Below are 26,829 nucleotides of genomic sequence, written 5' to 3' on the forward strand. Positions count from 1 at the left end.
ACATTTCTTTTTGCACAGTGTCACCTCCTCCCTCATTTTCTCCCAGTTTTTTTTCCTTCTGACTCCTTCACCCTCAAGTTGTATCATTCATTTCCAACAGTTTCTAGACTGAGTATCACTGCTGAATTAGTTCACCTCTTTTCCCACTGTTTCTTCACTTACCCTTAAAATTTTACTTTTAAGATGTTTGTTTGGTTGTTAAAATGCAAATATTTATGACTTCTGAATACTGCAAGAAGATCAATACAGAATTCAGTTTCTCTGTGTTCTGCTATTCTAACACCAAGAAAATGTTTAATCACTAAAGGTAAGCACTAAAGTATGCTAAGCCAATTAGTAAAGTAAAAGAATAATGATTTCATTAAACCTGGAATGATAGAAATTATTAACATTATGTATGTCTCTACTTAAAACTTAAAGCTGAAATTTGCTATTAAAATATTCCAATATATCCAGGATTATTTGAAATTTTTATGGTGTTTAATTAAACTTGAGTTGATTTTGAAACAAATCCATAGATTTGAAAGCCCACCGTGTAAGCTGCAAGTATATCAAGTGGTAGGGTCCTTTCTTAACAAGCGTGAAGCCTCTGGTTTGATCCTTAATATATATATTCCCCCCTCACAAATGAAAAAAAAATTCCAAGCATCAATTTCGCTGCTAAGCTCTGGGCATAAAACCACCCAACTTTGTACACATCTCCCCAGGGCATCTAATGAGGGCATTACAAACATTCATTCGCACATAAAACTCTCAGTTCTCCCAAGCCTACTTCTCCAGTGGGCTTCTAATTTCATGAAAAGTGAATCATAGTTTTTCAGTTGTGCTAGTGAAACATTCAAAATCATCCTTAAATTCTATTTCCCTTCCATTACTCAATTATTTAATCCAATGAGCAAAATCTATAGGTTTACATTTCATCACCACCTGTAGCATATCCACACTATCATTCCTCTGTTGGGTTATTGTAATAGACTCTCTCTTCCTGTTCTTGTATCCTTCACCTTGTCTACACAATAGCTATATTATCTATTAAATGATTCAGATCCTACATTGAATTCCACAATGGCTTTTCATCTTATTCCATGTACAATGCTGACCACACCATTATGGCACTTCTTCCTCTGGCCCTCATCCAGTTGTCCTACCCTCCCTGTTATTTGAGCAATAAATGTTTTAGCCTCAGAGACTTTGCACTTGCTACTTTTCTGGTCACAACACTCCTTCTAGACACCCATTGGGATGACACCTTTCCTACCTTAAGCCCCATTTCTTATATCACCATGTCACTGGGTTCATTCTCCTTGACCATTACAACGCTTCTAGGTCCATTTCTGAGTTCCATTTTTCAAACAGCACAGTTTGAAATCTGATCTTGATAGACTCCATCAAGACAAGACCCATGTCTTATCTATAGAGTTTACAGTTACCTCATGCAACAGACATTGTGCTTTACAAATTGATGGAAATCTTGGGTTTGGTTAACTTGTTAATGCAAAGAGATTTGTAATTCTTAAGAGACAGTAATTATTAAAAATCTATATTAAAATTTAGCAACTCTCTCTACTTCTGTATTCATCATCTAATTTATCCTTCTAAAAGCTTCATCTATTACACAGAGAAATCATCAGTATAATACTGCCTAAAAGGAAGGTTGAAAGGTAAATACTGTTAAGATGCAAGATGAAGGACACAGTAGAAAGTGATTTTTTGTTTTGTTCAAATACCACGTCGTATTACAAATCACAATTAAGCTGTGGTAGTAAAAGAAAGTCACTTCAGCCAAGAATCAAAGCCAGATGTTTTGAGTCCAAAGTTATTCCTGCTACATACACTTTAATTTTTAATATGCTTTCCTAATTATTTCAGCCTGTTCTTTAAAAATATCTTCTGATTGTTCCTCCTAAACTATAATGCCCCTAAACATTCTGGCAGAAATAACATTTAATTTTATTATCAGCAATTACAATTTCCTACTGACATTTATCACTGAAATAGACTGGTCCTGAGGATATATATGCTGAGAACACTTTTCCAAGTAACAATTCTTTTGCATGTACCTTATAGTATGAATAATATAACAATAACAGAAAAATGTTGTACATTATCTTAACACTATATGGCATACAATGCATAAGTAGTTAATGGTTGATATAAACTTTATAAGGTATATGATATATCTAGTGGTTGGATATGTATTTACATTTTCAAAAAGATGAGGATGGGGATGATGAAAACTAACACCTGTGATGAGAAAGTGAGTCTCACCATCTTAAGGTTTATAATAGAATGAAGACAAACCTCAACAGCAAGGAGGTACCTACCCCTTTTACTTGTGCAGCATCATTGGCAAGCCTGGTGGTCAAAGCTCCAGTGGTATTTTTGGGGTTATCAAACCAGCTTACATCCTGTGGAACAGAAGGGAATTTTTTCTCTTAAAAGTTCTAATTATTAGATTATTACTTGTGGAGGAAAGTGACAGGGTCAGTTTTGTCACTTGTATCCTGTGCATGTAGCACTCAGGATATAGCAATCAAAAATAAGAAAGAGATTTAACAATGACATAAAAAGGAAATTTCATTTGTCAAATTTTTTTTGAGAATACAAGAGTCAACAGAAGCAAGCTTTCTTAAATCATAAAGTCTGAGTGCTAGCAAGACCACAAGTAAACAAAAATACACTATTATCTGCAGTGGTAATTAACAGAAAGAATAGAGCAGGGTCAGAATGACAAATATTTTAATGTCTACCTGAAAGCAGTTCTACGCTATTAAGAACTTGGTCCTTAAGAACTGTGATACAATTGTTCATATGAATTTTGCAAGTTTTGGCAAATGCTCTCCACTAAATATACAGGGTCTCAGAGTATCATGACACCCACTATTGCCTTCAAGAAGAATGACATCATCCCTTCATTTGTACATTTGTTTTTGTATTCTAGGTTTCCAGCATGACTCTTCATACACTAGCCATAGGTCTTAACCAATTTGGTATTATCCATTTTCGTATTTTTATTCCCTGATAGACATATTTTTGTAGCACCACTTAAAGTTTTCTGCATTGGAGCTGTTTCAGCATAAAACATTTGATTACTCATTCTGTTATTTATTTATTTTCTCCTTTTGTGTGAATGTTTTTAATCTGCATATGGTTCATTGTTCTACAGAAGCTGAAATGATTCTGTATGTCAGGATTTGTCATCTTGAGTTCATCAAACTGGAGTGTGAAATGAAACATGTTGGCAAACTGTTTAGCAGAAAGCTGCACTGGCTCTAGATGCTGGGTTGGAGAATACGGTTACTTGTCAAGTCTTCCAGAAGACCTCATAAAGCAACTTCTAACTTCTGGAAAATGACATAACATTCCTTAAATTTGCTACTAGTGGATTGTCCACACCTCATGCCTTCTCCTGAAACTTCTAGCCTCCTTGATTCTGGATTCCTCGTGTATTTCATAGCCAGCTCCTCTGTATGATTCTAAGTCTTCCGATTGCTTTCGCAACTTTTAATACTACATTCACCTGATTATAAACTTCCTTCTCAGAATCTGTGGGCTACATATCTTCAGCCAGTGTTGCTAATTCTATCCTTGTTTTCCCATCCTCCCTGTGCTCTCAAGCAAGCCCCTCTGACCTCCATGATGGGCCACAGTGGCTCTTCGGTGGCTGGAAAGGGAGCCCAGTTTTGAAGCCCTAAGCATCTGCTACAGTGGTAAAACTGTGCCTGAGGTCTTTATTTAAAACTTGCTTTTTAATGGAGTTGTCCTCATGTGGTACCCCTTGTCCTTTCTTCCCACACCATACACACTGGGTGGAGAGTAGAGTAGGTATAAGGCAAATGTAACATTCCAGGAGTTGATATCTGATGGTGTCTGGGGTACATTATATATGACCTTTATATATTTATAAAGATTCTAGAATTTACCGTCAGACATGTGGCTAGTGTAATGCATTTTGTCTCAGCAGGTTTTTAGTTAGAGTGATGTTCATGTTGGAAGAAGCATTCTGGCTATTGAGAAGGAAAACACACGGATGAGGATAAAGATGGAGGAAATGTGAATAGCATGGAGGCTTTTACAATCTTAAACACAGAGAGAAGCCTTCAAGGATTTTAGCCTGAAGGATTCGTTGATGCTGTCTGTCACCTACTGATAGGGGCAAAGAGTTCCTGGAAAGAAAAGAAGAGTAGAAAGCTGAAATTTAGGAAATACTAAAGTATAAAACATTTATTAGATATCCAAAGAGAAAGTTGAACAATAACTGTAGTTATTTAGCTATAGTTAAATAACTGTAGTTCAGAGCAGAAGGTAAAATTAGATTAAAAAGAAATCATCTGAAGCATGAATATTGAATTTTTTAAATATCTGGGTACTGGTGGCTTAAGACTTGTGATCCTAGCTACTCAGCAGGCCAAAACCTGGAAGAGTGAGGTTCACAGCAAACAATGCAGGAAAGTTATCAAGACTGTACCTTCAATTAACTACCAAAAAGCTAAACTGGGAGCGTGGTTCAAGTGGTAGGGTCCCAACCATGAGCAAGTAAGTGAGTGAGTTCAAGGCCTCTGAGCTGAAATCCTGATGCCAAGAAAAGAGGTATCTATTGTAACATCATGTATTTTTTAAATAAATAAATATGTATGGTAAATTTTAATTGTGAATTGATGTCTGTCACAAGTAACTATAGCCCTGAAAAAAGATACTTGGAATGGCCATTTACATTAAAGTAACAGTAAACAATTTTTTCAAAAACATTTAAGAAAAATGGTATAATTTGCTTTGTATTATTTGTAGGTACGTAGGCGTGTTTTTCCTTGCTGGAGTATAACTTCTTTGAAGGCTGGAACCAAGCAGATTTGAAATATTTGCAATATTTGGCATTATATCTTGTAAATAGAAGGCTTATTATATGCTGCCTCATAGAATAATTTATGGTGAGGATATTATACTTTCTACTCAGCTGTGAGAGTATAATGGACTGGGAATTGGCCAAGAGGCTGGAAGAATGAAGGCACATTTGGCCCAGGACTCAAGGATCACTAATAAGTGAAATATCAGTTTGACTTGAGAGTACAAGGACAAATAATCCCATTTAAAAAAAACAAACAAACTTGGGGCTGGGAAGGTGGCTCAGTGGTAGAGCACTTGCCTTGCATGCATGAGGCTCTGGGTTCGATTCCTTAGCACCACATAAGCAAAAAAGAAAAAAGCCAGAAGTGGAGCTGTGGCTCAAGTGGTAGAGTGCTAACCTTGAGCTGAAGAGCTGAGGGACAGCGCCCATAGTTGAGTCCCCACGACCGGACCCAAAAAAACAAAAACAAAAACAAACAAACAAAAAAACCCAAAAAACTGCTCTGTCACTCATCAGATTCAGCCCTGTCTCTACCCATCATTATCTGGTAATCCCAAAATAGGTCTTTTTTTTCACGTGGAGATGGGGATAGTGGAAAAAGATTGTGGGACCATAGACAACTTGAAGAGGTGAATGCCCAGTTGAAATCCCAGCACATTAGATTCTTTCAAGTTAAGGGTTCAAGTTTCTCTGGCATGTCTAGAGCAGCTGGTAGCAGTATTTTATTCAAATGAATATTGACTTAAAAATGAATCTTTGTAGGTTCACATGGAACAATTTCATGTTTGTTAAAAGTTCCACACTTTAAATTGGCCTGCATTGGGTTACATTTTACATGTCCCTTTTGATGTCATTGTCTTGAACATGCCCAAAGTGAGAGATACTATTTTAAGTCATCATTAGCAATTAACATTGCAGAATAAATTAGCATATCAGTGAAGCCCAGGAAAGAAATGGGTAATGAGGAATGGGCCATGGGAATGCATATAGCTTAGTGGGATGAATACAGAGGACATGTCTAATGGAAAGAAATCTGACAGAATATCCTGGGTATGAAGGGAAAAGAAAAAGAAAGAGAAGAGAAACATGACAGATACTGAAGATTACTTCCACAGGCACTGTCTAAGACATCTAAAACAAAAGATTAGAGGATAATCAGCTTCATTTGTTTCAAAGCATTCCAGTTCTTTGTGTCCAATGGAGTCAACAAACCACAAAGCTTCATCATGATGATGAGGGCAGGTTCAGCCGCATCTCTGAGATAGACTGAGGGATCACCAACAATATGTGAGTTGAGTATGAGAAACAAGGCCAAGCTCCTATTGCTTGAGTTCACAAGGCCCAAATGTGGAGTGCTACACACCCCAGGAATCCACCTCCACAGCCCTACCTGTCTCAGCATGGATCTGAAAACCATGTACCGTAGCCGTCTGGTGAGGATTTCTCCAGCTTTACCAAATGTGTAGCCCTGTAAGGAACAAGAACATGCCACACCAGAGTTGAGTGAGAAAGACACCGATTATACAAAATGACTGGGTTTAATGTCGTTACTAAGACAAAGTCACAAAGCTTGATTGCTGGGGTTGGGTTGACTGCATTTCTGTGATCATGTGCTCACAGAAGGTGCAGGACTACAATGGTGATCAGGATAGCACAACATGCTTTTAGACCTGATAAGGAAAGAAGTCAGATAACTTAAAAAATGTAACTGTTAACAGTCACGTGATACAAGCAATTCTACTAAAAGGAAGATTATAGAAATGTTTGTAAATCCCATTCCCACTAAAACAAAGGAATAATGTAGATATTTACCTGAAGGAAAAATGTAATAAATGATATAATTCCAAGGATGAGAAATAAAAGTGAAAACAGGTTACTATTGTTCCGTTTTGTTTCAGGATCATCATCTCTTGCGAAAACCTTTGAGAAAATATTTAAAGGGCTGTTAATTCAGTCACTGAAGAAATTTCCCTTGTCTGAGCTAGTTCCTATCTAGCCTAATTCTGGGATTGACAGAGCTGCGCTCCACTGGAAAACAAGGTTGGCTTTGGGAACACTGATGACCTCAAAGGTACCTGCATTCTGCTTCCTGGGAGACCAAGAGATGTGTCATTTCCAAATTGATCCCAAGATATTTTTTTTGTTGGTCATGGGGCTTGAAACCTGGGCCTGGGTGCTGTCCCTGAGCTCTTCAGCTCAAAGTAAGTGTTCTACCACTTTTGAACCACAGTGCCACTTCTGGTTTTCTGGTGATTGGTTGAAGATAAGAGTCTTATGGACTTTCCTTCACAGGCTGGCTTTGAACCATGAACCTCAGATCTCAGCCTCCTGAGTAGCTAGGATTACAGGCATGACCCATCAGTGCCTAGCTTGATCCAAAGACTTTTATACTTAGGTTCCTTCTTGGAGTAAAGAGCACTATCCTTGTGTCTGGATAAAAAATGCAAACAAACATTGTCCTCTTCCCTTGTTCAGAAACTACATTGCAAGACAGCACATTGTATTACTATGTGGACATTTCAAACTGTCCTGGAATATCTGGCAAGGCACTCTTACTGACCAAGGAGATGTATTCATTCACTCGGCCTTTCAGAAAGAAAAGAGCTTCTCTAGTCAGCATTCATTGTTTGGTGGCCAGTTATAGAGCCAGCTGGGAACCACAGCCCACTATGAGAACATCACATATGAAAACTTTTCCAGAGATGGCTAGAAGGACTAATAGAATATTGTCCTTCTGTAGAGTGTAGAGAACATTTACTCCAGAAGGAAAGAAAACACAATTCTCTCTCTATAGACAAAAATCAATCTTGTAATACACAACCATTCTTAACCCAGAAAAGTTTGTTCTCTGTTTAAGGGGAGAAACATTCGAAGTTATCAAAACAGTTTTTACTAGCTATTTCAACAAAAACAGGATCACAGAACTCTTACTCTGTGTTAAGAATTACACTAAGCAAATTCATATGCACTATTCATTTGATGCTCACAACAAAGTTAGCATCTTCTCCAAAAGTTTGTCTTATAATCATCATCACCATTTTACACAGAGGAATTAAAGCATGAAGAGATCAATTAACCTGTCCAAGGGAACTTAGGTAGCAAAGGATGACCCAAGGAGATAAACCTAAGCCATTTGACCAGAGCCCATTATGAACAATGAGGCAAAATGAGAAGTACATCATGATGACTGAGGTGTCTTGGAAAAGTGCGCATTGAACCTGGCCCTTTCCTGTCCCTCCTCTGTTTCCTATTATGAGTGGAGCAGGCTTCCACATGTGGGTCCACTACATGCTCCCATAGCCATAGCCATGATTTTATAACTTGTCTCAAGCTTAAAACAAAGGATCCAGCTCACCTTGGATTGAAGCCTCTAAAACCAAATAGAGCTATTAAAAACCTCTAAAGCCAAAAAAAGTTTCCCGCCTCTAAATAGTGTCACTCAGGTATTTGTCACAGAGACAAAACACTCACCAACACATAACTGTTACTCTGTATTTCAGTCTTAGGAAGTAAGACAAAACTTACATCTCATATAGCTAATAAACTAGGCTTGGTTACATCCTGGCAGGCATTTATGTTCCAGAACATCTTATTCTCAGTTCAGAGAAATAAGAAAGCCAGCTTGCATTCTGGTGAGATGATGGATCATGAGATTTGCTTAGAGCTCGATTTTGATAGGTATGGAAAAGTTATATTACCAATTTCATTGGCTATTTCAGGGAATTAAAATCTAAGGACATAGAAATTATCAGAGCCCTGGATAGAAACCAGGAGCAAGGAATGTTTACAAAATGAACTTTCCTATCACAAAGCAGGCTTGAACTCTTAGATCATTAAGGCAGCTGCTTTCACATAAAATGACATATTTTCTGTGGCTTGTGTTTAATTGATCCTTTAGTTAATAAGTAAAAATAAAAAAGGACATCAATACTTACCCCTACAATCTTTGAAAATATTATTGAAAATGCTGGTTGTAGGCCTCCATTTATAACAGCACAAAAAATACCAACCACAAAATATGGCCACTCAGTTAAATTCAGTTTTAGAATCCTCCAGAAAGAAACTGGAGGTACATTTTCATCCTAGAAAACATAAAATATTACCAGAAGCTAGTTGAAGAATAATTTTTCATTGATTTTATGATATACCATTTTTCTACAAGTTACAACTTTTGAAAATGAATATATCCCATTATTTATCCCCATTATTTTTTAATGGTTATTTAGCTTCAAAAAAGGATTGAAAGATTCTGTTATAATACAGACCTCTTTACATTTTAAGAGATTCATGGTGTTTCTATAAACATTCAACTCTTGACCTGACACGCAGAAGATGATAAGACTCTTTACAAATACTGATATACAGAATAGAAATTTTAATATCACAACCCACTACTATATATTATAAATTCTAATCTTACAAATATATTCACTAATCCTTATTCTTAAATTCTAAACTGATGATAAAATATTGGCCTTTTGCTTCTAGAACACTATAGAGAATAGTTCAGGAGGATTTTAGAAAATATTTTTTGCTCCTACTCTTACCACAACTCCAGCCCACACAACTAGGAGAAACACTGGGACATAAAGTTGTATATTGTCATGCATACCAGGGCCTCCTCTTTTGTACTAGGCTTTCTTTCTTCGTCTTGTGGACCGTGGATACTTCTGCGACTTGATTTTCTTCTTAATAGACTGGATCGTGAGTCTTTTGAGGACATATCAACGTTATGAGTTTCACCATTAGGTCCATAAAGGTCATTTTCTAATTCAATTTCATTTCCTCCTGTCTAACATAAACAAGAAATATGGAAAGGCTAGTTAGGATCACTTAATCTATGAAAACTTAATCACTAGACATCAACATTAAGAAGAAAAATGATACCTCAATTGAAATAATGATAAAAGGAGATTCAGTTAAACTGCTGTTTCTTTGTGTGTGTAGTGTGTGCAAGTGCTTGGTGCAAACTCTACACCTCATACTCTCTACTCTTGCCTAGTACTCTACCCTTGAATCATACGTCTACTTATAGGATTTTAGTAATAAATTGTAAATAAAACTTGTTTATCTGGACTGGATATGAATCAACCTTCAGATTTCAGCCTCCTGAGTAGCTAGGATTTTAGGTGTGAGACAAAACACCTGGATGTCTGGATGTATTTAAAAATGAAAACCCTGAAATAATTAGCATTCCTGCTAGATATGATGATTCACATGGTATTCTTTCTGTGAATATAATATAGTTATTGTTTCTGAGGTATTAGATCAGCTCTATCAACAGAAAATCAATATAAACCTGATTATAAACCAAAACTCAAAATTTTATAATGATTAAATTGAAAAAATGTGAAAACAGCCCAAATCAATTTTATTTCTTTAAATTTTTTTTTCAGATATACCCAAGATATCCAGTGATACTATATTTTCAATATAAAATCAATATAAAAATACTGAGAGGTGTTACTTTTAGTAGTAGTAATAATAATTTATAGTTCATTTTCCTCTTACCATATTCAACATTCCAAATTAAGTACCATACAGTAGCTATATGGGGGTAGCTAACTTGTAAACCAAATAACTTAGCTTGAACTCTAACATAACTTTTCCTTCAATATCCTTTTTACGTTCCTTTCTCTCTTTGCAATAAAATAAAATAATACTGACTGCCTTATATCCCCAAAGTGTTTCCCCTTACTTTTCAAAATACGTCAAGTAACTTTACTTTCAGGATTATAAAGGGCCATACTAGCTTTCAATAAAGTATATCTTAGGACAATTGTAGAGTTAAGCCATACCTGCATTGTGACAAGTTTGTAGTAAACTCCTTTCTCTCTCATGAGTTCATCGTGATTTCCTTTCTCCACAATGACACCATCATCAAAACCAGCAATGACATCAGCATTACGAACTGTAGACAAGCGATGAGCTATCACAATGGTGGTCCGCCCTTCTCTGGCCTAAAGAGACAGAGATGTAGCTTTTGATGACATTAATCATTACATCTCAAAACTCACCCATATAATTTACATTTGCAAACTGAGCAAAGTCATAGAAGACAGTGTTTAAATAATTTTAAAATACTGTTTGATCATAGTAAATGTAAACACAAACATCACATAGTATTATTTTATGCCTGTAAACATGTTAATATCTATCAGCTTAAATTTACAGTAATAAATAGAACTTTTTTTTCCCCTGAGGTGGTGAAACTAGAGGCGATTATATTTAGGACATCAGGAATGCTCAGCTAACTAGTGCTTTTATCATGGACTATGGCCTCATACTCATATGGCCATGGACTATGACCTTATACAAAACACTACAGTGTAAGGACTAGCCAATCAAAATGAACATGACTCTAGAGAGCTCCTAAAGTATATTTCATCTAGTAATCCATAGGAACCATATGTCCTGTGCCTCACAGTAATAAAGACATAGGAATATGAGTTAATAAAGTTTAGGCTTCAGCATTATATTATCCTGAATTAAAATCTTCCTCCAGCCAGGTATTGGTGGCTCATGTCTATAATCCTAGCTAATCAGGTATCTGAGATCTGAGAATTGCTGTTCAAAGCCAACCCATACAGGAGATTCTTATCTCCAATAAAGTACTCAGAAAAAGGTGGAAATGGCTCATTGTGGCTTAAGTGGTAGAATGCTAGCTTTGGGCAAAAGGAGCTCAGAGACAGGACCCAGGCCCTGAGTTCAAGCCTCAGAAGTGGCAAAAAGAAAAGAAAATCTTCCTCTATGGTGTTTAGGATTTTATCAATATATTTTAAATGATGTGTAGGCTCAGTTTATTCATATGCAAAATAAAATAATAGTACCAATTTCTTAGGGCAGTTGTGATAATAAAGTAACACACATAAAGAACTTAGCATTGTGATAGCTACAAAAAGTGCTTGATTAATGTTTTTGTTCCAAAGTTCAAGCATTATGGGGAAAATGAAAAGCTCTGTGATGCTTTCAATGCCTCATATTATTTTTAAATTATATTTTAATTATCTTTTTTTTGGGGGGATGGGGGATCTGGTCATGGGGCCTGACACTCTGGGCCTGGACGCTGTCCCTCAGCTCTTGAGCTCAAGGCAAGTGCTTTACCACTTGAGCCACAGCGCCACTTCTGGCTTTTTTTTCCTGCTTATGTGGTGCTGAGGAATCGAACCCAGGGCCTCATGCATGCAAGGCAAGCTCTCTACCACTGAGCCACCTTCCCAGACCTATTCTAATTATCTTTAAGTAGTTGTACATAGGAATTACCATTCAACAAACCAGTTTGTAAATGCAATGTATCATAATCCATGTCACTCCGTTCATCAGTCTTACTACTAATTTAACATGGAAGAGAAATTTATTCCTTTCCTTCTTCCCTCCGTTCCATTTCCCCTGACTCTCCCTCCATGTTTCCTTTTTTTCCTTTCCTTCTCTTTTTTTCCTCTCTCTCTTTAATTTAGATTGTTTTTGAAAAGTAGATGAGAAAAACCTGGTAGGAATAATTATGAAGTATAGAAAAAGACGAACCAATTCTTTGGATATTTTGGAGATAAAGGAAACCTGTGAAATATCCTCCCAAAGTTTATACTTTAAAGAAAATGTTTCTAAGGAGAACTTTAAAAAGTTGTTTTTATTTCTAATTTGATATGCTGTTCTATTATGTAATTAGGAAATACAGATAAGCAAATACAAAAACATAACCAAAATGAAGAGTTAAAAAAGCAGCCACAATTCTATCTATCCTGATTTTAGTTCATAAAATGTTCAATAAGCTTCTTTTCTAATGTTCAGATCTATTAAACGCAATGACAATATTTACAGGAACATACAATGTTTTATTAGGAAGAAGATAGTCTAAGGAAGAAGCATAGTCTAAGGTTCATCTTTAATACCTAAAGTCATAGATCAGTCTAAAACACCTTTGGTTCTCACAAAGGTCACCCAGTGATCACCACACATGGAAGACTAATCATGCAGCATTCACACACAGGAAGCTCTTAGGTACTATTTGATAAGTTTTATAGATTCAAAAAATGAAAGAGATTCATGACTCAAGTAGGTTTTCAGTATCATAGGCTTTCTGTCCCTGTTCTGAGGACAAGAGACTATTTCCAAGATGCCTTAAGAGTCATTTAGCATCTTGGAAAATAAAGCAAATGCTTCCATAGCCGTTTGGAGTTACCTGCCCAACACTAAATGCCCCAATTAATACAGAAAAAAGAGACCAGATCATATTTTCTGTTCATAATATAAAATCTTAAAAACCTAACCAACAAGGTTAACCCTCTAGGTACATTTACAAGATCAAAATGAGCATTCAGTTTCATTTGAGTCTATATTTCCCATTGTTTAACTGAAAAGATTTACAGACTTTACATGAAAATATATCTACTGCTTCTTAAAAAAAATCAGAGAATAAAGTTGAACAAACGAAGAATTATGAGAAGAAGAAGGAAAAAAAAACCAACTTCAGAGACCTGAAGCATTTTAAGGCTTCAAAGTTCATTCATTCAAAGTACACAATTTCACAACCATCTTCTAAAATAAAAATGACATTAAATAAATTTCCTTGTGCATAAATAATTTGTATATTCTCTCTAAAGTAAATGTTCAAAGGTGCTAGAATAAATCATCTGATTCTATAATGTTAAGAATACCTAAAAGTTATCAAAATTTTCTTTTCTAATGTAAAGAAGTATGAGCAGTGGAAGGCCTCTATTGTTCTTAAAGAGTTGGTTGCACCTGGGCTTACAGACCTTATCCAGAGCCACCTGAACCACAGCTTCACTTTCTGTGTCCAAGGCCGATGTGGCCTCGTCCAGCAGGAGGATCTTAGGGTTGCGAACCAGGGCACGTGCTATGGCGATTCTCTGCTTCTGTCCACCACTCAGCTGGGCCCCTCTCTCTCCAACCAGGGTCTCAAATTTCTGCAACAGAAAAATCACAGGAGGATTTGGTAAAACAATAAGCTATATTAGTTCGTATTTTAAATTGAAAAGTAATTCCTCAAACTATTCAAGTCCTACCAGTCATACAGTCTACTTCTTTACAACAACAAATCCCAGTTTTAAAAATGTGTCCACCACTAGATGCTACTGCTAGAGCTTAAGAAACCCCAAACATCTTGACTTCCTGTCTAGGGTGTCCTCCAATGTTGCAGGATTTCTTAATTGTGAGGACTACATTAGGCTAGAGCTCTGTTCTGTGAGTCTCTGAATGACAAGGACAAGGACAAGCAGACTCACATGGGGCAGTTTCATGATGAAGTCATAGGCATTGGCTTCCTTAACAGCTTTCTCAATCTCATCCATGGTGACATTTTCACGACCATAGCGAATGTTTTCTGCTATTGTGGTGGCAAACAACACGGGTTCCTGACTCACCACACCAATGATCTCCCGCAGATATTTCACGTTTATGGTCCTAATGTCCTGTCCATCAATACTGACCTGGAATTTTAAAACAAGGGTGATTTTCCTTCATTTCTAGCAGACATTAGCACCGGTGTGAGGTGCGGTGGTCACTGCTGATGGCTGCGGGTCTAACTCACCACGCCCTCTGTGGGATCATAGAGCCTCTGGATCAGCTGCACTGTCGTGCTCTTCCCACAGCCACTGTTCCCAACCAGGGCCACTGTCTGTCCACTCTGCACCTTCAGGTTGAGTCCCTTCAAGATCTATCAAGTTGAGTGAGAAGTAAGCATTAAGACAACTCCGAGATACAGACACATGAGACCCTGGGGTTGATTCCTCATTACCATATAAGCAGAAAAACCTGGAAGTGGCACTGTGGCTCAAGTGGTAGAATGCTAGCCTTGAGCTGAAGAGCTCAGGGACAGCACCTAGGCCCAGAGTTCAGGCCTTATGACTGGCAAAAAAAAAAAGGAAAGTATCAGAAATTCTTTATCAAATAGCTTAATCATTTATCATGGTACCTTAACTTCCTTTCGAGATGGGTAACTGAAATGAATATTTCTGAATTCCAAATTTCCCTTGATAGTATCTGGTTTGTGTCCACTTGTTGAGAAGCTGTCGATGCTTGGCTTCTAAACCAATGAAAAAATATTAGGCGATTACTACATTACAATAACAAGTTTTCAATGATATTATGTGCAGAACTGGATAAAATGAAAACCAAGTTTGTTCTCAACTGGAAAGTCTTTTGTGTAGATGGACAAATAGCCATGTGAGACTTACATTATCAATGATCTTGAAGACTTCATAAGCTGCACCTCTGGCATTTGCAAATGCTTCAATGTTTGGAGTTGCCTGTCCAATACTAAATGCCCCAATTAATACAGAAAAGAAGACCTGAGAATGGGAAAACATAAATTTACTTACTTTCGTTTACCATAATCCTCTTATTCTTTTCCAACATTATTAATTCCATTTTAAATTAGAAAGGCAACATAAGAAAACTGGGTGTTTCATTGTAACAATAAGATGTACAAGATACTATGTTGAAAATGAGCTTTACAACTTGTGGGGGGAGGAGCTGGGGAGAGGGGAAGGGAAGGGATAGTAGGGGAAAAACAAAGGATGGGGCAACAATGCTTAATAGGAAATGTACTCATTACCTTACTCATGTAACTGTAACCTCTCTGTACAGTATTTTTACAATAATAATATATACAAAAAAGAATACTGGGTATTTAAATGTTTTCAATGTTTGTGGTTAAGAGGAGAATACATCCAGATATATTACAACAAATTATGTCAGTTATGAGGTTTTCAGGTTACATCATGTTTAGGCTAAGTCACCCCTGCCCACCTCCCAGAATATGTTCTATTTGAAGTGCTAAAAACAGTAATGCAATTATGACTGGTCAATTAAGAGTATACAAATTAAGACTTAAGTACTATTTTATTTGGCAATAAGAGAATTTGAAGACCAGGCCTTCCGATTTCCAAATCTACCTTGTCAGCCACACCATCAGCTTTTTCTGCATTCATTGTGTTAATCGAGCTTTGCATTTACGGCTAGGCTGGTCTACAATCTTAGTTTATGTTCTACAATTAAAGCCTACATTTCTATTAATGCTTGCCTCATAGCTGGAATGATATACGTGTACCACCACATCCAGATTTCTGTTGGTTGAGATAAGGTCTGAGAATTTTCCCCCCTAGACTGGCTTTCAACCACCATCTAATCAGTCTCTACCTCCTGAGTAGTACTGTTTAGGGTGTGAACCATTAAGCTTGGCTAAGTTTAAGTACTTTTATTTAGTGTGTTTAGAATGAAGAATTATTCTTCCTTGCTCAGTGAAATGAGTATGTAAGTTCTTGGATAGTCATATTACAACACATCTTTTTTGTGATTACTTTCAATATAGGATCCTATCATTTAGGCTGGTTTTGAATTCCACACATAGTTCAGACTATCACAAAATCCTTCTACCTCAGTGTCCTAAGTGTTGGGATTATACACATGTGCCACCACACCCAGCTCTAGTATGTTTTTATATATCTTTTAAAATTAGTATCTTTAAGTAGTTGGACAAATGAGTTTCAGTTCTACATATTTTTATATTATCTTCAAATACTAAGAATTTTTATTTAGATTACCAAGAGATAAAATGGAAACAAGCAGGACAAGGTAAATCAGAAGATTAACATCCAAATTCTAGATGAATATTTACTGGATTGTTCAAAATGTATGGTCTTGAATGTTGGGTGCTAAAATAGGCAGAGACTATTCATTCTATGTGTAGTATCAGAGGAAAATATATATAAAATATTTTTTATAGCCAGGTGCTGGTGGCTCACACCTGTAATCCTAGATACTCAGGAGGTTGAGATCTGAGGATCCCCATTCAAAGCCAGCCCAGGCAGGAAAGTCTGTGAGACTCTTATCTCCAATAAACCACCAGAAAACCAGAAGTGGCACTGTGGTTCAAGTTGTAGAGTGCAAGCCTTAAGCTGAAGAGCTGAAGCCCAGAGTTCAAGCCCCACAGCTGACTGTGTGTGTGTGTGTGTGTGTGTGTGTGTGTGTGTGTGTGTGTGTGTGTGTGTGTGTGTGTGTGTTGCATTATAAAGCACATACTAAGTCATGGCTCTTTTTCAAGCTAAGACTCCCCCCTGCCACGCATATCCCCATATATCATCTATTTAAGGGTCTGAAAGACAAATTCTTGGAGGTTTTGCTTCACTCAGGTATATTTTCTTATTAAGTATTCATTTTCCCTAGTAAATAAAATAAAATGTTTATCTACATCAGTATTGACCATGTATATATCGTTAAAAGTTAGGCTAACCCACCACATCACTATTCTAAAAAAAACTCTTTAGTAAAAGAGATTGCAAAGTAAACAGCCTCAAATGTTGGATGAGGTAATAGCTTATAAAAACCAGAGGTAATTATTATAATCTTATTACAAATCTAAATCCTGAGAAAAGGAGCTGTTCTGGTAGGCAAATGGCAGTATATATTGCATCTTAGCCCTAGAGAAGATAAGGCAGGAAGATGGTGAGCTTGATGCCAACCTTGGCTACATAACATGTTCTAGACTTGTCTGTGCTACATAATTTGATCCTATATCAACCAAAAAGGAGCATATTAAGAGACTCAAGGAAATATGATCAGTCATTAGCACAATATGCTTTTCTTGGCATAAGAAAAAGAAATATAGCAAATTCTCTAATAAGGTACATATTAAGTTGGTTGTGAATTATTTCAATGAAAGATGATAACATAAAATTGCAAGTGGGCACCAGCACAATCATGTTTATTGCAGCACTATTCATCAGGGCCAAGGTAGCCTAAATGCTCTTCAATGGATAAATAGTACATATACACACTGGAATTTTACTCATCTATTAGAAAGAATGCTATTGCATATTTGCAAAGAAAGTAAGTCAGAGCCAGAGAGACAAAGGTTGTATGTTTTCTCTCATATTTGGAAGCTAGATTAGTTTATAAATAAGAAAGTAAATACTTCAGGCCGGAGGCAATGTACACCAATGTATAAACTGAAATATGGTAGATTCTGAGGAGAACTCAAACCATGTGACTCCTTAGAAAGAATAAATCAAAGAAAACAAGCACCAGGAAATGAGTACTTGAAAAGGTGTTTATATATGCAGAATGGAATTCTGTGCCTCCATCAGAAAGAATGACATTGCGCCATTTGTTGGGAAATGGAAAAACTTGGAAAAAAATCATATTGAGTGAAGTAAGCCAGGCCCAAAGAAACATTGGTCCTGTGGTTTCCCTTATTTGCAATAACTAGTATATGTCTGAGACAAGCAGAAATGGTTAGATAAGTTGATGTTAGGCAAAATAGGGACTCAAATGGTTTTTCTTTCTTGCTATTGTTTCTAACATATTTATAAGGTATTTCTTTATTGCTTTGTATGTTCCTCCCCCATGGTATAACCCTTGTTTTCACTGTATTTGATGTCGGTATAATTTGTGGAGGGGAAGGGAAAAACCAAACTGTTTAAATAGGGATACAGGTGGAGCCATTGGAACAATGAGATGTACACAATGTTATGTCAAAAAACGAACTTTACAACTTTGGAGGGGGGAGATGGGAAAGGATGGGAAGGGAAACAAAGGAGGAGGCAACAATGCTTGATAAGAAATGTACTCATTACCTTGCTCATGTAATTGTAACCCCTCTGAATGGTAATTTCACAATAAAAAAAAAAAGAAAAGGGTGTGGTGGGGTCTGAGGATAGAATAGTTGAAGAGATAAAGTAGTGGGGAAAGAATGCAGTAAAAATTCAATGTATAAGCCGGGCGCCCACGGCTCCCGCCTGTAATCCTAGCTGCTCAGGAGGCTGAGATCTGAGGACCGCGGTTCAAAGCCAGCCTGGGCACCAAAGTCTGTGAGACTCTTATCTCCAATAAACCACTAGAAAATCAGATGTGGCGCTATAGCTCAAGCAGTAGAACGCTGGCCTTGAGCTGAGGAGTGCAAGGACAGTGAGCAAGCCCAGTGTTCAAGCCCCATGACTCCCCCAAAAAAATTCAATGTATATCCTACAAAAGTAAAGAAAGTGAGAGAAGGGGTTGATTGGGTAGAGTGGGTAAGAACGTTGAAAGGTGGGAACAGAATTTTCTTTTTGTATAACTAAAGTGTGTACTTTCATGAATTTATGAGAATCATTCAAAAAACTGGAAGTAGATTGAAATGTACATTTTGCCACTTTGAGAATCAGAAAATGAAAATGGAACAATTAGTGTCATGATTGGTATAAGAAAATCATCTCACCAAATGAAAATTCATGTTTGTGAGATTAGTAACGTTAGTTTTATTTGAGCTACAAAAGAGATTGTAGGGGCTGGGAAGGTGGCTCAGTGGTAAAGCGATTGCCTTGCATGCATGAGGCCCTGGGTTCGATTCCTCAGCACCACATAAGCAAAAAGAAAAAAGCCTGAAGTGGCTCTGTGGCTCAAGTGGTAGAGTGCTACCTTGAGCTGAAGAGCTGAGGGACAGTGCCCAGGCCCAGAGTTCAGGCCCCATGACCCAACCCCCCCAAAAAGAGAGAGAGAGAGAGAGAGAGAGAGAGAGAGAGAGAGAGAGAGAGAGAGAGAGAGAGAGAGAGAGAGAGAGAGAGAGAGAGATTGTAGGAGAGCTACAAAAGGAAGACAACAAAACTTGCTGGAGGCTTCTATTCTTTAACTTATGAAGCCATGATTCTTGTAGCACTCTATACATATTCAAAATATATTCTTTTTAAGTCAAACCAACATTGCTCAGTTTCATTGGTGTCTTTTTATAACCCATATATAACTTACAGTGAGCACTTGTCCAATAGAATATTCATTGGAGAGGACCAAGGAGGTCCCATACCAGAAAGCCAGAGCATACGATGCATAGATCAGTAGGAAAGCAGCACCGATGGAAATGTTGGCTGTGATAGCTTTCCTTATCCCAATTCTCTTTGCGTCTTCTAGATTCTTGTTGTACCTGGGAGAAAGAAAAGAAATTATCTCATATGCTTGTAAGGTATGGAAATATGTTGCATGATGGTTATTGAGTAGTTAGAATTTGCTCAACCCTGATGTGTGAGTGTATTTTCTCCTTCTTTCTGACATTGTTATTATTATTTCATTTACTTCTTGCAGAAGAGAAAACTGAGTCTTAGACTTATAGAGGTATTTATAAGGGAAACTTCTAAAGTTCTTTCTTCTAGCAATAATGAAATAAGTGAAGTAATATTCAACAAGCATAAAATATGTCATGTTATTTGTGCATAAGACAAAGTAGGAGCCATGGGAAAAATGTCTTATTTTCAAAATCAGCATTCATCTTTGATTAATTAACTAGTGATATAATGCTAGAAAGTACTAAACAAGAAAGTTATTTAAATCTCTGTATCTTTAGGAAGTAGTAGAGTTTTACTCCTATTCTGTCTTCTTCAAGGACTGTTGGAAGGACCAGCCAGGCATTAAAGACAACATCAGAGTAAGACTTGATTGCTTATGTGGAAAAAGAGGGAAGAACTGAGAAGCAAAAAGAAAAACTGAAGATGATGATACTAAAAAAAAATCTTATCATTTCTACCTCTCAATAAACTTGTAATTCTTCTCCCACCCTGCTCTGAAATCAGACCTCCATAATCCTTCTCCCCTGGACCACGGCATCAATCCTCCTTTTGGTCCTAGATTCCACCCCTTTGACTGCTTTCACTCACCCATTCATCAAGCTCTTTAAGAAGATACGATCTTAGGAAGTTAAATGTACTGTCATTCCTTTAACACCTTCATCCCTTTTCTGTGTTCTTGGGATAAATTCCTTACTTTTCTCTTTGGTACACAAGTCCCTTGCATTCTAGTCCTTGGCCACCTGAATCTCCTCTCTTTCAAGTGAGTTCTAGTCACATCAGCTTTGTGGCTCTCCTGGACACAGGGAAGTACTTAGAATAAGTACTCGGGAAATCTGGAAGATTCTTCTTCCCAGCCATCCAATCTTAGTTCTCAGCCTATATGAAATCTCAAAGATGTATATACTAATCCACTATATTTAATTTCTCCTCATGTTCATCAGCACACTCACTGATTTTATTTCAAAGTACTTTTTAAAAGTATATAATTTCATGCCTTTCTAAATAATTCCATCTATGACTAAAGTACTTTAGTGTCCCAAGTAATGCTCTAAGTGGTATATTAGATATTTGCTAATTTACAATTTACTTTTTCCATTCTGCTTGAATTTAAGCTTCATAAGAGTATGGGGTTTACTTGAAGAAGATAAAGAAAGGAGTTTAGGGGGAAGGTATAGTGGTAGAAAAACGAAGGAGTGGGTAACAATGTTCAACAAGAAATGTACTCATTACCTTACTCATGTAAATGTAACCCCTCTGTACAACACTTTTATTTTATTATTATTTTGGGGGGGGATTCAGTTGTGGGGCCTGAACTCTGGGCCTGGGCGCTGCCTCTCAGCTCTTCAGCTCAAGGCTAGTGCTCTACCACTTGAGCCACAGCACCACTTCCAGTTTCTTTTTCTTTTTGCTTATGTGGTGCTGAGGAATCGAACCCAGGGCCTCATGCATGCAAGGCAAGCACTCTACCACTGAGCCACCTTCCCAGCCCCTGTACAACACTTTTACAATAAAATTAAATTAAAAATTAAAAACACATATTAAAATGTCCCCATTGATCTTATGCAAAATATTCATTCAATATTAGATAACAATTGGCTTGCTAGGAAAAATTATATATATGTAATGTACTATATAAGCAAGGTTATTACTTCTATCTTTTTTCCTATCCTTGAACTCACAGATATAAGGTCTAGAATTGCAATTTTCCAGAATACTAGTAATGTAATAAAACATCCATTAAGTTAGTTACATTTTTTTTTGCCAGTCCTGGGGCTTGAACTTAGGGCCTGGGCACTGTCCTTCAGCCTCTCTGTGCTCAAAGAAAGGACTCTACCACTTGAGCCATAGCATCACTTCTGGCTTTTTCTATTTATGGGTACTGAGGAATTGAACCCAGGGCTTCATGCCTGCTAGGCAAGCACTCTACCACTATGCCACATTCCCAGACCCTATTCAGACTATTTTTTATTTAGCTTTCCTTTATGCTGGTTTTATTTTTTTATATATTTATTTTTTACTGAAAAGATACTGTACAAGGGGTTACAGTTACATGAGCAAGGGTAATGAGTACATTTCCTATCCAGCATTGTTACCTCCTCCTTTGTTTTTTCCCTACCATCCCTTCCGTCCCCACCTCCCTGACTCTTTCCTCCCCACCCGCTTCACCCCTAGATGTTGTAAAGTTTGTTTTCAACATAGTGTCTTGTACATCTCATTGTTACAATTGGTCAACCTGTATTCTTTGTTATTTCCATTCCCCTCCCCAAATTAGAAAAATGTATATACAAGATGCAGGGTACTGGAATCAAATACAGTGAAAACAGGTGTTATACCATGAGGGAAGAACATACAAAAGAAACAAAAAAAATCACATAGTACATTAAATAAATACATTAAAAATATATGGTCATATGTACATAACTTTTGACCTTTTTTGCTTATTCTAGACATATAATAGTTTTGCAAATAAGAGAAACCATGGGACCTGTGTTTCTTTGAGCCTTGCTTACTTGACTTAATATAATTTTTCCAAGTGTTTCCATTTCCTAACCAATGGAGTTGTCATTCTTTCTGACAGAGGCATAGAATTCCATTGTATATGCATCTATCTATCTATATCTATATATATATATCTATATATATATAAAATCACATTTTCTTGATCCATTCATCTACTGAGGGGCATCTGGGTTGGTTCCATGGCAAAGGACATAGCTAGCAAGATCAATAGAAAACCCATGGATTAGGAGAAGATCTTCACATACAACGGACAAGGGTCTCATATCTAAAATATACTTAGAACTCAAAAAATTAAATCCCCCAACAACAAATCCTCAAAGAAACAACTGCCCGATTAATAAGTTAGCTGAAGACTTAAAGAGAAACTTCTCTGAAGAAGAAATAAGAATGACCAATAGATGCATGAAGAAATGCTCCACCTCTGTAGCCATAAAGGAAATGCAAATCAAGACAACATTGAGATTCCACCTCACCCCAGTTAGAATGGCTATAATGAAGAAATCTAATTAACAACAGATGCTGGAGGGGATGTGGCCAAAAGGGAACCCTACTGCATTGTTGGTGGGAGGCTAAACTTGTTCAACAACTTCGGAAAGCAGTATGGAAGTTCCTCAAAAGACTCCACATAGAGCTCCTCTATGACCCAGCAATCCCACTTTTGGCATTTACCCGAACGATCATAAACAAGGCCATACTAAAGCTATCAGCACAACTATGTTTATCACAGCATTATTTACCATAGCTACTGAGAACATTTTAAAAATTAATTCTGCCATCCAGATGGGCACATAAGATGACCCACACTTAACATTTCTACTCTCTAAAGAAAGAGGCTCAAACCTTTCAAGTTCTTTGCTTTGTCCACCAAAGGCAATCACAGTTCTGATGGCTGCTAAGACTTCTTCAGCTACTGCCCCAGCTTTTGCATATGCCAAGAGCTCTTTGTCAGTAAATGAAGATAATATCTGTTTAAAATACAAATTGGTATCATTAAAAAATTTAAGTTATAGCAAAACAGATGCTGTTAATATGTTAAAGCATAAAGAATCAAATTCTTCCTTGGGCTGTCTTTTGTTATGATATTCTGTATTTTGGTATAACTCTTAATTCTGTAAACTACTTAAAGTTCTTTTTTGTACTGAGATACTACAAAATGATTTAGATTAATTTCAGACTTTTCCACCTAATATATTTCATGGATTCTTATCTAAATAAATATTCTTGAGGTAGGAGGGCGAGGGGAGGATGGGAAGGGATGGGAAGGGTAAACAAAAGAGGAGGCTACAATGCTTGATAAGAAATGTACTCATTATCTTGCCCATGTAATTGTAACCCCTCTGTACAGTATGTTCACAATAAAAAAAATTTTAAAAATACACCTGAAACTTTTGGGAAATGTTAAATTTTAGAAAACAGAATATATACTACTGCATAATCATAAATATAGAAATATATACATAATATATAGAATATTTAATTATATGTATTTGTGTATATGTATACATGTGTGTATATAACATATGTATATTCATAATACATAATTATATATATTATGTAAAGGAAATGTATCGTGTTCTCAATATTCTGGTTCCATTAACCAGTATTAATTGAGAAGAGCTAGAAGCATTATGCTCAGAGTGTAGAAGAATGTAGGAGACCAAGTGACTTCAAGATGTGACTTTTCACATGCCAGTATAAGCACAACATATTCAGCCACCAGAGAAGTCTTTCTCTCCTAGAAGCTCTTTGAGACTTCTGCTTGGTTCCTGAACGCTCACTCGGCTATCTTATGTGCACGAGATCTTATATTTTCTTTTCATTTACATAGTAAAATAGTTATTTATACTGTAGTATATATAAGTACATGGAAGAGCAGTTAAGGAATTTGCTAAGTTTCAATCAGTTTCAGGAGTATATATTGCTACAAATCAACAATTTCTGGAAATAATCTCTCTTGGAAACAAGGTATGGACAGATAAACTATTTATAAAGCTGTTGTGTGGGCAAAATTGGTATGGGCAAAGCAAACTTATTACTTGTACCAAGAATGCCAAGGTATTCCACCAACTATTAAGAATTACACGTAACTAGTTTATAATACAATTCTGCTTAAACAGTATCACAGTTTTTCAATAGGTAATTTACAGGGATGAGGGGACTCCTCAGTTATATGACTATTCCTGCTTGGCATGAAAATAAGTCAAAGTTATATTGATTTTTAAGAGTACATTTCTTTCTTTCTTCTGTGAAAGCAAAAGAAATCATACAAAGGATACAGGTTGACCCATTGTAACAATGAGATTTACAAAACACTATGTTGAAAACGAACTTTACAACCTCGGCATGGGGGGTGAGTGTAGTTGTGGAGGTGGGAGGGAAGGATGGTAGAGGGAAAACCAAGGAGGAAGCAACAATGCTCATTAGGAAATGTACTCATTACCTTGCTCATGTAACAGTAACCTCTCTGTACAACATTTTTACAATTAAAAAAGTACAAAAAATGGGTGGATAACGGAATATGAATATTCATTAATGATGGTCTATAGATATATATCTGTACTCTTTGGTAACTAAATAATATACCACTGAGTCACTAGACCTTCTGGGCTTCTGAAAGTCTTTTTCCTAGGGCTGCCCCTCCATTATTTTCTGTTTCACACACAGCACTGGGTCTGAATTAGGATGTCAGTTTCATCCTTGAACAAACATGTCTGCAGAGCACTGTCAGGTCACGGTAATTGCTTTAGCAATGCTTTTCTGCTCCTCTGGAGCTGAGATGCCCCAGCTGTCCACACTAGAGCTGGCCAGGAACAGGAGATGGCCAAGAAATACTTTAAATTTAAGATTTCAAAGTGCTATGTTAATGCACTGTTAATATATCATGTGATATACTGAATTAAACAAATCTGACTTTTTTCCTTTCATGACATTCTAGAATCCTAAGCAGAAGAGTATGCTGCATACTCTTCACTGTCTTTCTTTTTCCAAGCAATCCTGTCTGTTAAAATAAGGAACTCTCCAATCTTTCCTTAGGTACAAAAAAACTCTTTATATTATTCTTCCAATATAAAAGAATAGGAGGTAACACTTCAATTATCACATTTACCTCTAGTACCCATAAAAATGATCACTGACCCAGTCTTTTCTAGAGCCTATAATTCTTATTAATGATCATATAGGCTTGATACACATGGAATCATTATTTCTTAAGTTAAAAGCTTCTAGTAAAGGTACTTTTGTATTGCCCTAATTAATATATTGTGAAGCAATATTTTGGAATACTACTGGAATTTTCACCACAACTTTAAGCCATATTCCATTTTCAATATGTTTTTTGTTATCATTTAATAATTTTTATTATTCATTTGTTGTTTAGATATTATTGCAGACTTATGTATAGTTGTAGCAAGTAATACAATTGCATGGTATTTACTCCTCATCCAGTGTCCTCCAATAATAAACATCTTGAAAATTACAAAGTAAATACTAATCACAAATTTAACATTGATTGGTATTCATATTCATATATACAAATGTATGTAAAAATAATGAACATTCAGTGTGCATCTTTTGGGATAAGCTTTTTAAAATATATAACACAATGTAGAAATCTATTCAGATTATTGCATTTATCTAGTTTCCATTTCTATCATTGCGTAGTATTCCATAATATGAATATACAAATTTGTTTAATCATGTCCCTAAATGGTATCAGAATAATATCCCATATCAAGCAATTAAGATTTAAAGTTGCTATCAAGTATTTGTCATATGTGTGTGTATGTGTTTGTGTGTGTGTGGCGGTGGTTAGCCACTGTCTCTGAGCTTTTGTTAAAGGCCAGTACACTTCCACTTGAGCCACAATTCCACTTCTGGCTTTTTGGGGGTAATTAGAGATAAGAGTCTAGCAAGCTTTCGATTCCTGGTCTGGTTTCAAGCTGCAATCCTCAAATCTCAGCCTCCTCAATAGCTAGGATTATAGGCGTGAGCCACCAGAACATGGTCAGTGCATAGGTTTTTATATAAACGTAATTGTCTTTTTTGGCAGATAAATTCTAAGAAAGTGTGGTTGCTGGGTCATATGATAATTACATGTTTAATTTTATAAGAAACTATCCCACTAGCTATCTATGAGTGATCCAGTTTCTCCATACTTCCTCCTGCATTTGGCAAAACTGTATGTTTTCTTTGGCTATTCTGATGAATGTATGACACCTTACTGTGGTTTAGTTTGCAATGTTGCTGGTGGCAAATGATGCTGAAAAACTTTCCATGGACCTCTCTATCTGTATATCCTCTTCCTAGAAATGCCTGTAAAAATCTGTTGCCCTTTTTCTAATTCGACTGCTTGGTTTTCGTTTTGATTCTTGATTATTGACTTTTAGCATGCTTTATTTATTTCAAATAGTAATT

The 26,829-nt window shown here is 36.5% G+C and overlaps 1 protein-coding gene and 1 pseudogene across 2 annotated transcripts in view; both read right to left on the reverse strand.

Moving 5' to 3' along the window:
- Positions 1-26,829, reverse strand: part of LOC138809642 (ATP-dependent translocase ABCB1) — a 65,730-nt gene that overhangs the window by 13,873 nt on the left and 25,028 nt on the right. For both annotated transcript variants that reach the window (XM_069996397.1, XM_069996396.1), the window contains exons 8-20: positions 23,257-23,381; positions 19,586-19,757; positions 15,040-15,153; positions 14,778-14,888; positions 14,394-14,519; positions 14,089-14,292; positions 13,600-13,770; positions 10,645-10,806; positions 9,459-9,638; positions 8,782-8,928; positions 6,659-6,766; positions 6,237-6,314; positions 2,325-2,408 (exon numbers count right to left, since the gene is read on the reverse strand). In XM_069996397.1, the coding sequence (XP_069852498.1) occupies positions 2,325-2,408; positions 6,237-6,314; positions 6,659-6,766; positions 8,782-8,928; positions 9,459-9,638; positions 10,645-10,806; positions 13,600-13,770; positions 14,089-14,292; positions 14,394-14,519; positions 14,778-14,888; positions 15,040-15,153; positions 19,586-19,757; positions 23,257-23,381 (1,782 nt within the window). The remainder of the gene's footprint in view (positions 1-2,324; positions 2,409-6,236; positions 6,315-6,658; positions 6,767-8,781; positions 8,929-9,458; positions 9,639-10,644; positions 10,807-13,599; positions 13,771-14,088; positions 14,293-14,393; positions 14,520-14,777; positions 14,889-15,039; positions 15,154-19,585; positions 19,758-23,256; positions 23,382-26,829) is intronic.
- On the reverse strand, positions 2,657-3,638 carry LOC138809995 (CYFIP-related Rac1 interactor B pseudogene; annotated as a pseudogene).

This window comes from Dipodomys merriami, unplaced genomic scaffold (genome assembly GCF_024711535.1).
Source record: "Dipodomys merriami isolate MVZ:Mamm:240054 unplaced genomic scaffold, mDipMer1.0.p SCAF_5, whole genome shotgun sequence".
Lineage (NCBI taxonomy): Eukaryota > Metazoa > Chordata > Mammalia > Rodentia > Heteromyidae > Dipodomys > Dipodomys merriami.